At 47.6% G+C, this 15,236-nt stretch overlaps 1 protein-coding gene across 1 annotated transcript in view; it reads right to left on the bottom strand.

The window, feature by feature from the left end:
• The window catches only part of LOC111975516 (1-phosphatidylinositol 4,5-bisphosphate phosphodiesterase gamma-1), a 93,576-nt gene extending 79,445 nt beyond the window's left edge, over window positions 1–14,131 (bottom strand). The window contains exons 1-2 of the mRNA XM_070447452.1: window positions 13,273–14,131; window positions 12,164–12,489 (exon numbers count right to left, since the gene is read on the bottom strand). Coding sequence (XP_070303553.1) covers window positions 12,164–12,462 — 299 coding nt within the window. The 5' untranslated portion in view covers window positions 12,463–12,489; window positions 13,273–14,131. The remainder of the gene's footprint in view (window positions 1–12,163; window positions 12,490–13,272) is intronic.
• Window positions 14,132–15,236: the final 1,105 nt, after the last annotated feature.

The raw sequence follows: 15,236 nt of genomic DNA, 5'->3' as shown, positions 1-15,236 counted from the left end.
ATGTAAAGACACATCACTCAACCCCCTCTTCTACACATCTCCCTATCTCTTCTCTCTCTCTCGCACACACAACACACGATCACACACACACACACACACACAACACACACACACACACACAACAGCAACACAACTAACACACACACACCCACACACACACACACACACACACACACACAAAACACACACACACCACACCACCACACACACCACACACACACACACACCACACCCTCTCTTACATCTCTCTCTCATACCACACACGCAACTACGCGCGTTACGCACGAACTCGTGTGCGTGGTATGTACTGTGTTCTGGGTTGTTCACGCCCACGCCACAAAGGACACGCACGCACGCCGACGCACGCTGACTGCATCGGCACGCTAACGCACGCGGCAGAACAACGCACAAGCGACACGCAACGCCACACTACCAACACACACACACTCACACCAGCCACACACACACCATACACACAAACACCTACACACAACTACACTATCGTCTACTCCTTTCATACCAGATACAACGATGCTGGAAACCGAAACGCCGCCAACCTGACCCCAGAACACACACAGCCCCAAAGACAATTCCAATCACACACATCCACACTCAACACCTAAGTTTCTCATCTAGACCACACATCCACCATCCGAACAGACCACACACCACACAACACACACAGATCACAACACACACCACACACACACACTTAACATCCACACCACCACCACCACATCCAAACTAACAACCCACATCCAGACACACACCACCCATCCATCACCCACTTACGAGCACCATAGTACTAACCACTTAGTCATACACATGTGAGTCAATCCAACATACCCATAACAATTAAACAACCCAAAGGAAATTCAGGTTCCAATTCAGTTTTTCCCACCTGGTAATGGTTCCCATAGGCGTTTTTTAGAAACATTAAAGAAGGCTGCTGTTTCTGTGTAGCCTACCCTGAGTGGCATGTTGATAACTGTGTAAATCTCTCTTAGGACAAGGTGACTTTATCCAATATATTTGGTCCCTTCAAAAATAAAATGCCTTAATTTAGCTGCTAATTGTGGCTTATCATAGGTAAAAATGCCATGATTGATCTGCGCCAAAGGTAAATATCTCTGTGTGAAACTATAATTGAATCTTAGGATCTTCACTTGAATTGCACAATGTGAACTGTCTTGTGCAAGTTGTACATTTGACACAATACCTGTTAGCCAAAGGTGTCAGATAGAGATGACGAGCAGGAACAATACCTGTTAGCAAAGGTGTCAGATAGAGATGACGAGCAGGAACAATACCTGTTAGCAAAGGTGTCAGCTAGAGATGACGAGCAGGAACAATACCTGTTAGCAAAGGTGTCAGATAGAGATGACATGCAGGAGCTTGCAAGGATTTGTAATCTTGCATGATGTCTAATTTGATGCTAATTAGCATTTTCGAATCTGAGAGTAAATAGAGCCGAATATATTGATAAAAGTCACCTTGTCCTAGAGAGATTTACATGGTTATCAAAATGTCACACCGGGGTAGGCTACACGAAACACAGCCCTTATTTTAAGTGTTTCTAAAATTCCTTATCGGAAAAATGAATGGTGGAAAAACAATTGGAACCATTTCCCTGTTTGACCGCTAGGTTTTATGGGTATTATTGCACCTCCACTATGGGGCTCTATACATGACTAATCAAATGTCTTCTATACTGAATAATAACCTCAGAAGGTCATGGGAATTTCTACTGATATGATGACTCGTCTACATCGTTTCATTGTACAAAATGTTCTGTCTTTTCTTAGCTTTGCCGTGACATTGGGTCGATGTTAATGATGTGGTTCTCATTGGTACCGCATGGTACATGTTATGTGGTCAAAGTTAAACTAACATCAACAACCAGCCAGAGAGAGATCATTCCAACTTTCTGACCTGTAACACACTGTTCTAGAATGAGGCGTGACTGGAATGTCTTTAATTGTGTGGAAAATTATGCGCGCATGGATAGGGCCAGAAGACGTGCTTTGTCATGATTCTGATTTGTCAGATACCTAGCAACAATGACAAGAAGCTGCCATGTGGGGAATCATAGGTGGCTTGTTTCAGCTGGTTGTATCTTGTTTTTGATACTATGTCTTGTTTAGAGGTGTTTTGACTGATGTCAGTGCTAATATGGCTAAAATTCGCTAGCTAGCTAACCAACTGTAAATATGCATTTGAGAGACAAAAAGTGCTCATTGTGCAAATGTATTTATGTTTCCAATAAACATTTGGAGACGAAATATAGTTTACATGTTGTCAACAATCTAAGCCAACCCTGTGTGTTTTTAACCAACCTTTTTAACCAACCTGTCTATATAGTGCACTACTTTTGACCAGAGCCCTATGATCCCCGGTCAAAAGTAGTGCACATAATAGGGAATAGAGTACCATTTGGGATTCATCCTGTATGATTTGTATATTCCAGAGAAGGTGAACAAACAGGGTGAAATGTGAATGCTTGGTACTGTTGCATTGACGTAATAATCACGTTATACCAGCTACACAGTGGCACGGACAGAAAGGGGTGGGGGCTGCTAAAATAATTCAAATGAATGGTTCATACACACTGTGTTGTAAACACACACACACACACACACACCATCTCCCAGTCTCCATTCCTTTTCCAGAGTGACACCGGGGCCTTTGTTTTCCTGAGCTCAGTCCTTCAGTCTGAAGCAGGATGTGAAGAGCTCCCTGATAACCAGCACTTCCTGCCACTTAAGAGTGATACTACTAGTGATACTGAGGCTGGGAAGATGTGTGTGTGTGTGCTGCAGCTTGTCGTCTGTATAGAGGGCTGGGAAGATGTGTGTGTGTGTGTGTGTGTGTGTGTGTGTGTGTGTTTGTGTGTGTGCTGTGTGTAGTGTCTGTGTGTTCTGTATTTGTTGGTTTGTTTGTGTGTGTTGTTGTGTGTGTGTGTGTGGTGTGTGTGTGTGTTCGTGCTGCGACACAGAGTCACAGCTACAGCCACTGGTAAACCTCTGCTAAGACAGATCATCACCAGGTTCCCTCAAGACATGAGCATAAGAAAGACCACCGTATTAATGTGTGTCTTAAAACGGCAGGTTAGAGACAACCTGTAATGACAAGACACAAGGCACAAAACCGAGGCTTGAAGAGGAGAGAGGGCAGGGTCTGAAGGAAAGATATGAAACAAATTACGATGTCAGACGGGAAGAGAAATGTTAAAGGAGGAGAGAGACGAACATAAACGACAAAGGGCGGACTGGTACAGGACGGAGGGACGACTCTAGAAAGAAAATTAACCAAAAGACATAGTAAAGACAAAAATTGAGAAAAGGAGGAGTCGGCATGAAAATTGGGCAGTGGATAAGCACTGAAGTTGAGCATCAGGTTAACTTTTAAACAAGTCTAAAAGTGAAGATAAGTGAACTGAAGAGCTAGAAATGAGAGAGACGAGAGTGTAGTTGGAAAGACCTGGTGAGATTGATAGGTAGGGGAGACACAGATCAGAGAGAGTTAACAATGAAAACTGAGGGTCGGTAACAAATGAAGTAGCAAGGGATGACTGGAGAGGTTAGAGAGTGAGGAAAGCGAGAGCAGCAGGGAGGGAGCGCAGTGGAGGTAGTTCGGATTCGGTATCAGCCTCGCCCCATGCCCAGCTCGCCTACAGGCGGCGCATACCCCGCCCTAGGCCGCAATCTTCATCGCCGAGTGAGTGACCTCACCACGCTCATAGACAGGACGCGACAACAGACATGCCTGAGAGTTTGGACGGTGGAGACGTTTGGGAGGTCTGCATCAAGGCACGTGCAAGACGCGTTAAGTGAGCTACCTGTCCGCGGTAAAATGTAATATATCAGGGGAGTATCCGAGAGTGAGGGAAGGAGGACGAGAGACAAATCTGGTGGTCGGAATGGCTAATGCTGAGAGGAGCCCTGCGCTGCGTCAAAAGTGGTGGAGGCAGGGCTTTGTAGGTATGCGTGAGTGCAGATTCAGAGGAAGGGCTATGGCTTAAGGGAAATGTGAAGGTATAAGACTGGAAAATGGAACACCGAGATCCTCCGGTCGTGTAAAGCAAATGGAAAGGTAAATGCTTGTGATAATTAGAGGTGTTTGAAAGATTGTGTGAGCGAGTAGGGAGGAGGAACAAAATGATGCAGTTGGTTGAGCATGTTAGGTGGGGAGACATGAATGTGGGACGTGGAGAATGGGGATGATGAGGCAGGTGGGTCTGGGCAGGGAATGGTGGGGTAGTATTGATGAGAAGAGTAGGAAGGAGAATGTGGATGCGAGGGGGTAGGAGATAAGCACCGCGGGGAGATGGAGAGGAAAGAGGGTGAGTAGAGGGATAGGGATAGATAAAGTGAGGAGGCTGAGGGAGGGATAGGTGACAGGTCCGTGCTGGGCAAAGGGGAGAGGTGTGATGGTTGAAGAGCGAGAAAGGGATAGAGGGGAAAGTGAAGGGGAGGGAGAACAGGGGGATGGAGATCGTGGAGCAGGGTGAGTGTCGTTGATGGAGATGGGGATGTGGACAAGGTGGGAAGGGATGGCTGAGGGGGGAGGTGAAGTGCAAAGGGAAGGATGAAAGGGGAGAGGAGGAATGGAGCATGAGGGAAGCGAGAGAGGAGGGGATGGCATGGGAGCGAACGGGTAAGTATGTAGGTTTTTGAATGAAGATGGGGATGTGCGCAGTGGGTCTGGGCGGGTGTGTAGGTGATGAGTGCATGGATGTGAAGCGTGGGTTATGGAGGAAAGGGGTGAGCTGAGAAGTGAGGAAGGGGAAGGAGAAGAGGGGGAGAGCAGAGAGGAGAAAGTGAGGGAGGGAGAGCGAGGGAGAAGAGAGAAAGGAGAAAGTGAGGGAGGGAGAGCAGAGGGAAGGAGAAAGTGAGGTAGAGCAGGGGAAAGGAGAAAGTGAGGGAGGGAGAGGCAAGAGGAGAGAGGCAGATGGGGGAGAGGGAAGGAAAGTGTGAGGGAGGTAGGCAGGGCAAGAAGGGAAGGAGAAAGGTGAGAGGTGAGGAGAGGTAGGGGGAGAGGAGAGATGGGAGGAGAGAGAGAGGGAGAGCAGAGGGAAGGAGAATGATGGAGGGAGGGAGAGGAGAGGGGAGGAGAGAAGGGAGGGGGGAAGGGGAAGAGAGAGGAAGGGAAGGGAGGGAGGAGAGCAGGGGAAGAAAGGGAGGGAAGAGAGAGGGAAGGAGAAAGTGAGGGAGGAGAGAAGGGAAGGAGAAGTGAGGGAGGAGAGCAGAGGGAAGAGAGAAAGTGAGAGGGAAGAGAGGAAAGAGAAGGAGGGAGAGGAGAAGGAGAATGGAGAGAGAGGAGGGAGGGAGTAGAGAGAGGGGAAGGAGAAAAGTGAGGGGGAGGGAAGCAAGGGAAGGAGGAATAAGTGGAGGGAGGTAAGAGCATGCGGGGAGGGAAAGTGGGGAAGGGAGAGAGAGCAGGGGAAAGGAGAAAGGGAGGGAGTGAGAGCAGAGGAAAGGAGAAAGGGAGGGAGGGAGAGCAGAGGAAAGGAGAAAGGGAGGGAGGGAGAGCAGGGGAAAGGAGAGAGTGTTGGAGAGCTGAATAGAGAAGTGGAGACTCACAGTTCCAGGAATGTTACTCCCTATGGGGGGGTTGTAGGATTATGGCGGAATATGTTTGTAAAGAGGAGGAGTGGGGTGCGGGGTAGAATTATGAGTGCGTGTGTGTGAGTGCATGTGTAAGAAGGAGAAAGACTTGAGACGGCCAGCCAGTGGAATATAGCAGCACAGTAGCAAACACACACACCAAGATAGCTAACAATAGATTCTGTTCTGAGCATAATACGGTTTATGATCATGAATGATTAACAAGGCTCTCAAGCAAAACCACAAGATACTGTCAGTGTGTGTGGCTACTATCAGATACACAACATGACCAAAAGTATGTGGACACCTGCTCATTGAACATCTCATTCCAAAATTATGGGCATTAATATGGAGTTCGTCCCCCTTTGCTGCTATAACAGCCTCCATTCATCTGGGAAGGCTTTCCACTAGATGTTGGAACATTGCTGCAGGGACTTGCTTCCATTCAGTCACAAAAGCATTAGTGAAGTCAGGCACTGATGTTGGGCTATTAGTCCTGGCTTGCAGTCAGCGTTCCAATTCATCCCAAAGGTGTTTGATGGGGTTGAGGTCAGGGCTCTCTGCAGGCCAGTCAAGTTCTTCCACACCGATCTCGACAAACCATTTCTGTATGGACCTCACTTTCTGCACGGGGGCAATGTCATGCTGAAACAGGAAAGGGCCTTCCCCAAACTGTTGCCACAAATATGGAAGCACAGAATCGTCTAGAATGTCATTGTATGATGTAGCGTTAAGATTTCCCTTCACTGGAACTATGGGGCCTAGCCCGAACCAAGAAAAACAGCCCCAGACCATTAATCCTCCTCCACCAAAAATTACAGTTGGCAGTATGCATTCAGGCAAACCCAGATTCGTCCGTCGGACTGCCAGATGGTGAAGCGTGATTCATCACTCCAGAGAATGTGTTTCCACTGCTCCAAAGTCCACTGGCAGCGAGCTTTACACCACTCCAGTAAATGCTTGGCATTGCGCATGGTGATCTTAGGCTTGTGTGTGGCTGCTCGGCCATGGAAACCCATTTTATGAAGCGCCCGATGAACAGTTCTTGTGCTGACGTTGCTTCCAGAGGCAGTTTGGAACTCGGTAGTGAGTGTTGCAACCAAGGACCGACAATTTTAATGCATTACGCGCTTCAGCGGTCCCGTTCTGTGGGTGGCCTACCACTTGCCAGCTGAGCCGTTGTTGCTCCTAGATGTTTCCACTTCACAATAACAGCACTTACAGTTGACCAGGGCAGCTCTAGCAGTGCAGACATTTGATGAATTGACTTGTTGGAAAGGTGGCATCCTATGACAGTGCGACGTTGAAAGTCACTGAGCTCTTCAGTAAGGCCATTCTACTGTCAATGTTTGTCTGCAGAGATTGCATGGCGGTGTGCTCGAATATACACCTGTCAGCAACGGGTGTGGCTGAAATAGTCGATTCCACTAATCTAAGGGGTGTCCACATACTTTTGTATATATAGTGTATAAACCACACCTACACACTACAGCTTTTACTGAGAGAGAGACAGAAAGAGAAAGAGTGTGAGAGAGTGAGAGAAAGCGAGAGAGAGAAAGAGAGAGACCGGAGAGAGAGAAGAGAGAGAGAGAGAGAGAGAGAGAGAGCGAGAGAGAGGGAGAGAGAGAGAGAGAGAGATGGAGAGAGGAGAGAGAGGAGAGAGAGAGAGAGAGAGAGAGGAGAGGAGAGATGAGAGAGAAGAGGTGAGGAAGAGATGAGAGGAGAGATAGAGAGAAGAAGACGAATGAGAGAGAGGAGAGAAGAAGAGAAGGTGCAATGATGTGTTCCAGCGCCGACCAGAGATGGCCGCCTCGCTTCGCGTTCCTAGGAAACTATGCAGTATTTAGTTTTTTTACGTTTATTCCTTACATGGTACCCCAGTAATCTTAGGTTTCATTACATTACAGTCGGGAGAACTACTGAAATATAAGAGCAACGTCAACTCGTTTATCATTGTTCGGGACGCAGGAATCATGACTTCTCTCCGAAGCGGGAATCCATGTGTTTGCCTCTCCACCAACTACAATGGATCTGTATCCCAGCCCGCCCGTGCGACCCTAAACAACGACGCCCAGTCACAAAGGGGGCCAAACGAAGCAGTCTTCTGTAAGGCTTATCGGAGACGGGCACTTAGCGCGCTCCACTCCCTAAGATACTACTCGGCTCTATGTCCAGTCATTCTGAAAACAACAGGTTGTGACGGGAAAGCGAGCAAGGTAGCTATTCCAGGAGACATTCCAGAGCACTATGTACAGTTTCTTTGCTTCACAGAAACATGGCTCACTCGAGGCGGTAAGAGTCAGTTGCAGCACAGACTGGTTTCTCTCAACGCCAGCACGCCCCGACCAGAAACCAACCATCTCTATATGGTACAGAGAGAGGGCCGGGTGGTGCAATGCCTATTATAAGCATCAACGAGACCTTGGGGTGTGTCATAACCAACATACCAGAACTCCAAGGTTCACTTCTCGTTCACCTGACTTAGAAATCTCCCATCAATCAAATAGCAGACCGCATTCATTGCTCACTCAAGGACTTTCTTCGTTCGATATCATAATCACACGTACCCCACTATATATTCCCCACCCAAGCACCACACATCGACGGCACGAACTGCAACAAACTTTATCCTGACCTCTAAGTAAACGTGGAAAACCACACACACACTGGAGGCTTGACATTCATCAGCGTCAGCTGGGATTTTAAAAAGGCTACAGTCTGAAAACAAAAAACTCCCTAAATCTCTCATCGCATATCAATGTGTGCTACAGGCTGGGTTAACCCTGATCATTCGTCTATGTCATAACTTCTTGTGACGTATATAAGCGCACCTCCCCGCCCCCTTTCGGAAAGCTGGACCACGACTCCATTTTGTTGCTTCCACCTACAAACAGAAACTGAAACAAGAAGCTCCAGCGCGTTCAGGCTGTTTCAACGCTGGTCCGACCAATCTGATTCCACAGCTTCAAGACTGCTTCGATCACTGGATTGGGATATGTTCGCATTGCGCTCCAAACAACAACATTGACGAATCACGCTGATGCGGTGAGCGAGTTTCATTAGAAAGTGCATCGGCGACGTAATTACCCCGAGCAACGATTTTAAAACATTCCCAACCAGAAACCGTGGATTGATGGCAGCATTCGTGTGAAAACTGAAAGCGCGAAACCACTGCTTTTAACCAGGGCAAGGTGACCAGAAACTATGACCCGAAACAAACAGTGTAGCTATTCCCTCCGCACAGCAATCAAAACAAGCTAAGCGTCAGTTAGAGACGAAGTAGAGTCGCAATTCAACAGCTCAGACACAGAGTATGTGCAGGGTCTACAGTCAAGTCACGGATTACAAAAAGAAAAACCAGCCCCCGTCGCGGACCAGGAGTCTTGCTCCCAACAGACTAAATAACTTTTTTGCTCGCATGAGACAATACAAGTGCCAACTGCACGCCTGCTCCAAACCTGTGGCTCTCCTTCACGCAGCCGACGGTGAGTAAAAACATTTAAACGTGTTAACCCTCACAAGGCCCGCAGGGCCCAGACGGCTTCCAGCCGCTCCTCAGAGCATGCGCAGACCAGCTGGCTGGCTGATGTTGTACAGACATATTCAATCCAATCTTATCCCAGTCTGCTTTTCCCACATGCTCAACGAGGCCACCATTGTTCCTGTTCCCAGAAAGCTAAGGAAACTGGAGATAAACGACTACCGCCCGTAGCACTCACTTCCGTCATCATGAAGTGCTTGAGAGACTAGTCAAGGACCACCCTCCACCCCTACCTGACACCTAGACCCAACTCCAATTGCTTACCGACCCAATAGGTCCACAGACGACGCAATCGCAAGCCACATGGCACACTGCCCTAACCCATCTGACAGAGAATACCTATGTCGAGTTAATGCTGTTCATCGACATACAGCTCAGCATTTAAACACCATACGTACCCTCCAAACTCGTCATCAAGCTCGAAACCTGGGTCTCGACCCCGCCCTGTGCAACTGTACTGACTTCCTACGGGCCGGCCCCCAGGTGGTCGAGGTAGGTAACAACATCTCCACCCGCTGATCTCAACAATGGGCCCCACAAGGGTGCTTCTGAACCCTCTCCTTTACTCCCTGTTCACCCACGACTGCGTTGGCCATGCACGGCCTCCAACTCAATCATCAAGTTTGCGGACGAACACTACAGGTGTAGCATTGATTACAACAAGCACGAGACGGCCTACAGGGAGTAGTGAGCCCTCGGGTGTTGGTGTCAGGAAAAATAACCTCACACTCAACGTTCAACAAAACAAGGAGATGATGTGGACTACAGGAAACAGCGAGGAGGTTATGGCCAGCACCACCTATCCACATCGACGAGACAGTAGTGGGAGAGGTCTTAGTAAGTTTTATGTTCCTCGGTGTTTACAACATCACGGACAAACTGAATTGGTCCACCCACACATACAGCGTTGTGAAGAAGGCGCAGCAGCGCCTCTCAACCTCAGAGAGGCTGAAGAAATTCGGCCTTGTCACACCAAAACACTCAACAAACTTCTACAGATGCACAATCGAGAGCATCTGTCGGGCTGTATCACCGCCTAGGTACGGCAAAACTGCTCCGCCCACAACTTAAGGCTCTCCAGAGGTAGCTGAGGTCTGCAGCAACGCATCACCGGGTGGCTCAAACTACCTGGGCCTCCAGGACCACCTACACACCCGACGCAAAGGGAAGGCCATTAAGATCATCCAAGGACAACAACCACCCCCGAGCCACTGCCTGTTCACCCCGCTACTTCATCCAGAAGGCAGGTCAAGTACAGGTGCATCAAAGCAGGGACCGAGAGAGACTGAAAAAAAACAGCTTCTATCTCAGCCATCAGGATTGTTAACCAGCACCATAACATTTAGTGGCCGCTGCCAACATACTGATCAACTCCAGCCACTTAATAAATGGGAATTGGATGGAAATTTAGTAAAAATGTTCACCTAGCCACTTTAAAACATCCACTTAATACATTATAATGTTTACATACCCTACATTACTCATCTCATATGTATATCTATATTACTGTACTCTATATCACCCCCTTCTACCTGCATGCTTGCCATCTTTATGTAATACATGTATCACTAGCCACTTTAACTATGCCACTTTATGTTTATATACCCTCATTACTCATCTCAGATGTATATACGTGTACTCTATACCATCTACTGCAGCTTGCCTATGCCGTTCTGTACCATCACTCATTCATATATCTTTATGTACATATTCTTTATCCCTTTACACTTGTGTGTATAAGGTAGTAGTTGTGGAATTGTTAGGTTAGATTACTCGTTGGTTATTACTGCATTGTCGGAACTAGAAGCACAAGCATTTCGCTACACTCGCATTAACATCTGCTAACCATGTGTATGTGACAAATAACATTTGATTTGATTTGTGCATGCATGTCAACGACAACAAGACCAATGTTTGTCACAACCTGAATCTTTCAGCTTTATTTGACAACCATATATCTGTAGAGTATATATATGTGGTTTCTGTATAGGGAACTCAAAGTAGATAATAAAGAATCAAGTATTCAATTGTGAGTGAGAGTCACGCCTATTTCCATATGATTTTTGGATCATGCTGGTTGAGCATCTTCTACTCCTCTCCAGTTGTATGCAAAGAGAAAGTTCTCTATGTGGATTCTAAGTCTATTATCTCTCCTGTCTGGTTAACAGACATTATAATAGATCCTCTTTCAGTCTGTACAGAACAGATCCCACACAATACAGCCAGGCCCAGACAATATAATACACGCCCAGCCCAGACACATAACCTAACCATGGCTCAGCCTACCTCCCACCAAAACAATATCCCAGTCAGCTAAGTATGCCACTGCCACTCAATCCACCATCCCGGCTCTGTACAGCTCCAGTCTCCAAGGACAACAGACAGGAAGCACAGGGCTGGGTGGTGACTGGCCAACTCATAGGGCTCCATGTGGCCCCAGCATGTTCTCTGAGGAGCTACTGTAACTGGACAGCTGACAGCTAGGGGTCACAGCTAATGAGGGTCAGAGGTTCATGACCTAGCTGTCAAACGGTGACAGTGGAGTGAAAGTTATAGCAGGCAGGGTCAGCACATCACACCCTCATAGAGCACCATGTATTCATTTTTATTCCATTCTATTTATATCAGCTGTCTGCCAATGGGAGAGCATGGTAGGCTGCTATGCTTATCCCACAAAATCCGCACACACTATACAGTACAAAGTGAAAGACTTGGAGACAGACACATTGGTTGTTATGGTTACAGAGGATGTAAGTGACAGAGGGAGGTATAGTTGAGGGGAGATGCAAATAGTGCCTGTCTGGTGTGTGTTGTTGTGTAGACATGAGGCCAAGTGATCTGCACCACCAGGTTCTATGTAATAGACAAGTAGTACACGACTGTCACTAACATTTAGGTTGTGTCCCCAATGGCATCCTATTCCCTATATATAGCATTACTTTTGAGCAGAACCCTATGGGCTCTGGTCAAAAGTAGTACACTATATAGGGAATAGGGTGCCATTTGGGACATTGACTTATACTCACTCTCTCCCTCTATCTTGTCAGGGTTGCGGCTCCACGCTATCTGTCTAGTGTCCTGTCGTATCTGGAAGGTCCTCCTCTCCGGTCGCTGGGACTTCTTCTGGTAGAACACGGTCATGACCGTTCCAATCTCCAGGCTGTGGAGGATGCGGGTGCCCTCCTCGGACCAGTCCAGCATGCGGGATGTGGTGGCCGGACCCGTACCGGGTCCATTAGTAGTGGTCTCATCCCGGTCCCCAACGCCCCCACAGCCGTTGACGCTACTGCTGCTACTGAACCTGGCAGCACACATCTTCACTGCATGTGTAGTTTCAACGTACTGTTTAGAAGTTAGAGAAAAGGAGAAGGTAGTTACAGTTACATTCTGTTGCCTGGATACAAGGACATGTCACAGAGGCTTAGTGATTTCAACTTGTTGTGGTTTCAGAGTTAGGGAAAAGGATGTTGTATTCCTTCAACTCGGCCTAAAATCGATGGAGAGCGAGGACCACAGTTATCCAGTTATCCTTAGTTACATGCATTGGTGGCCAGGGTGAATAGGTCATTGCCAATCCAATGGCAAAATGAAAGAAATGAAAAACAGTAATAACTAAACAACAATGGAAGTCATTAATAACAGTGTAATAACTTAACAAACACTTCCAGTTGTAGGTTATTATTATAAAGAATAAAACCCAGTTTTCAATCCCATAATTTACACCTCTATTAGCAGTAGGCCATGAGCATAAAGCTGGAATTCGAGACAACTGTATCCATCATTTCTAGAAGTTAGGATGCTCCTCCATCCAGGATGTGATTTATTCTCCAGTCTACTTTCTGGGGGAGTGGATGGATCCCCGTGTTATCCTTTCCAGATGCTTCTGGCAGAAACACAAAAAGATCAGACCGAGGGCCAGAGAAAAAAAGAGAGAGGCAAAGCTGTTCCCCTCATTGCCCGTTGGACTCGGGTTTCCACCCAGGGTTCACGTTGGGCTGGCCCGTGGTTAATTAATGCACTAGTACAACCAGTCCAGTCCGGTCCACTCGGCGGGTAGATCGGTTACAGACAGACAGCCCTGCCCCTGGATCCAGCACAGGCGCACACACACAGTGTCACACTTACCTCTGCCTCCCCGCCTGAGAATCAGTCCGGGTTACGGGAGCGACACATACATTCAGTTTCAATTATGTAACCGATAAAAGACAAGTGGGATGCCCAATGTTTTTGAGGCGGTCCGTGAAACAAATCACACCGCTATGGACCGAGCGGCGCTCGGTTGGCGCAGTCGGGAGCGCGTGGATACTGGAGACTGGAGCGGCCGTGCGAGACCAGTGCGTTCCGTCCAGGCAGACCATTCCGCTCTCCCTCACACCCACGGCGGACACGTTTCCCGGCACAGGCCGCCGAGAAGCACTGCTCCGCGGTTCATACCCCTCCTAAAGAAACCATATCCTTCAGTACAAGATAAGAGTGAAGATTAGTCTTCTCGGTGACCGCCGGTGCAACTCCAACCGTTGGTCTGTCAGTCTGCCTGTGTGCGTCCTCCACTCCTCTCTGCGAGAGACGTCTTTAGAGGAAATTAAGTCTAGCAGACCGGAAAAGCTTTTAGCTGGATTTTTTTCTTCTACTTGTGCTGTAGCCTATAGAAGAAAGATGGGGGGAGTGGAGAGAGAGAGAGACAGCAGGGCTGGGAACGGGAACCGAGAGGGGGGAGGAAGAGAGAATGAGAGGTGATATGGTGGAGAAACGGCGACATACGCGGGCTTTGAGGAGAGCTGCAGCATTGTCTGCAAGAGCTCTGGTCAATCAGAATAACAGTTCAAAGTGATGTGACTGAGCCAGAGGGTCAGAAGTCAGGTGTTAATAGTAGGTGATTGGAGTCAGTCTAGGGTCAGAAGTGTGATATTCCTTTGTGACTGGACATAATGAAATGGCTTAGTCCTAAACAGTGCAAAAAGCAGTATAGGGCTAGTCTAACGCAGGGGTGTCAAACTCATTCCATGGAGGGCCTAGTGGCTGCAGGGTTTTCCTTTCAATTAAGACAACCAGGTGAGGAAAGTTCCTTACTAAGTAATACCTTAATACATCAATCAAGTACAAGGGGGGAGTGAAAGCAAGCAGACACTGGGCTCTCCATGAAATTGATTTGACACGTGGTCTAAAGAGTGCCTTACCCATGGTCTTACAGGATGACTGTCTGTGGAGTTTTAGGGAGTAATGGTTGCTTAAATTGACAGTTGAATGCTGTCTTTCATTGTTTTGAAAACAGTGCATGTGTTTGGAWAGCTCCATTGTACACTGAGTATATGAAATATTAAAAACACCTGCTCTTTCCATGACATGGACTGACCAGGTGAATGCTATGATCCCTTATTGATGTAACTTGTTAAATCCACTTCAATCAGTGTAGATGAAGGGGAGGAGACAGATTAAATAAGTATTTTTAATCCTTCTGGGACATGGATTGTGTATGTGTGCCATTCAGAGGGTGAATTGGCAAGACAAAAGTTTTAAGTGCCTTTGAACGGGGTATGGTAGTAGGTGCCAGGCACACTGGTTTGTGTCAAGAACTGCAACGCTGCTGGGTTTTTCATGCATGCTCATCAGTTTCCCGTGTGAATCAAGAATGGTCCACCACCCAAAAGACATCCAACCAACTTGAAACAACTGTGGGAAGCATTGGAGTCAACATGGGCCTGCATCCCTATGGAACGCTTTCAACACCTTGTAGAGTCCATGTTCTGACTAATTGAGGCTGTTGTGAGGGCAAACAGGGGGGGGGGGGGGGTGCAACTAAATATTAGGAAGGTGTGTTTGGTATACGCATTGTTTATGCTAGACTAAGGCATATTCATGGTGTGTGTGTGTGTGTGTTTTGACAGATGAACGATGCTAGTGTCTGTGTGTGGGAGGAGGCAGTCTGAGATGACATCACAGCTGTGCTATAGTCTAATCACATCCACATGTCAGCTGGGTGTGTCTCCTCCACTCCTGCCAATGGCCAGCCAATCACAATGCATGGGACACCCTCCCATTTTTTGAGAATGGGGGAGCCGGAAGGAGTGTATTATATGGTGTGTGTGTGT

This window comes from Salvelinus sp. IW2-2015, linkage group LG16 (assembly GCF_002910315.2).
Source record: "Salvelinus sp. IW2-2015 linkage group LG16, ASM291031v2, whole genome shotgun sequence".
NCBI classification, from domain to species: Eukaryota; Metazoa; Chordata; class Actinopteri; order Salmoniformes; family Salmonidae; genus Salvelinus; species Salvelinus sp. IW2-2015.
This window is presented reverse-complemented; position numbering and strand designations above follow the sequence as displayed.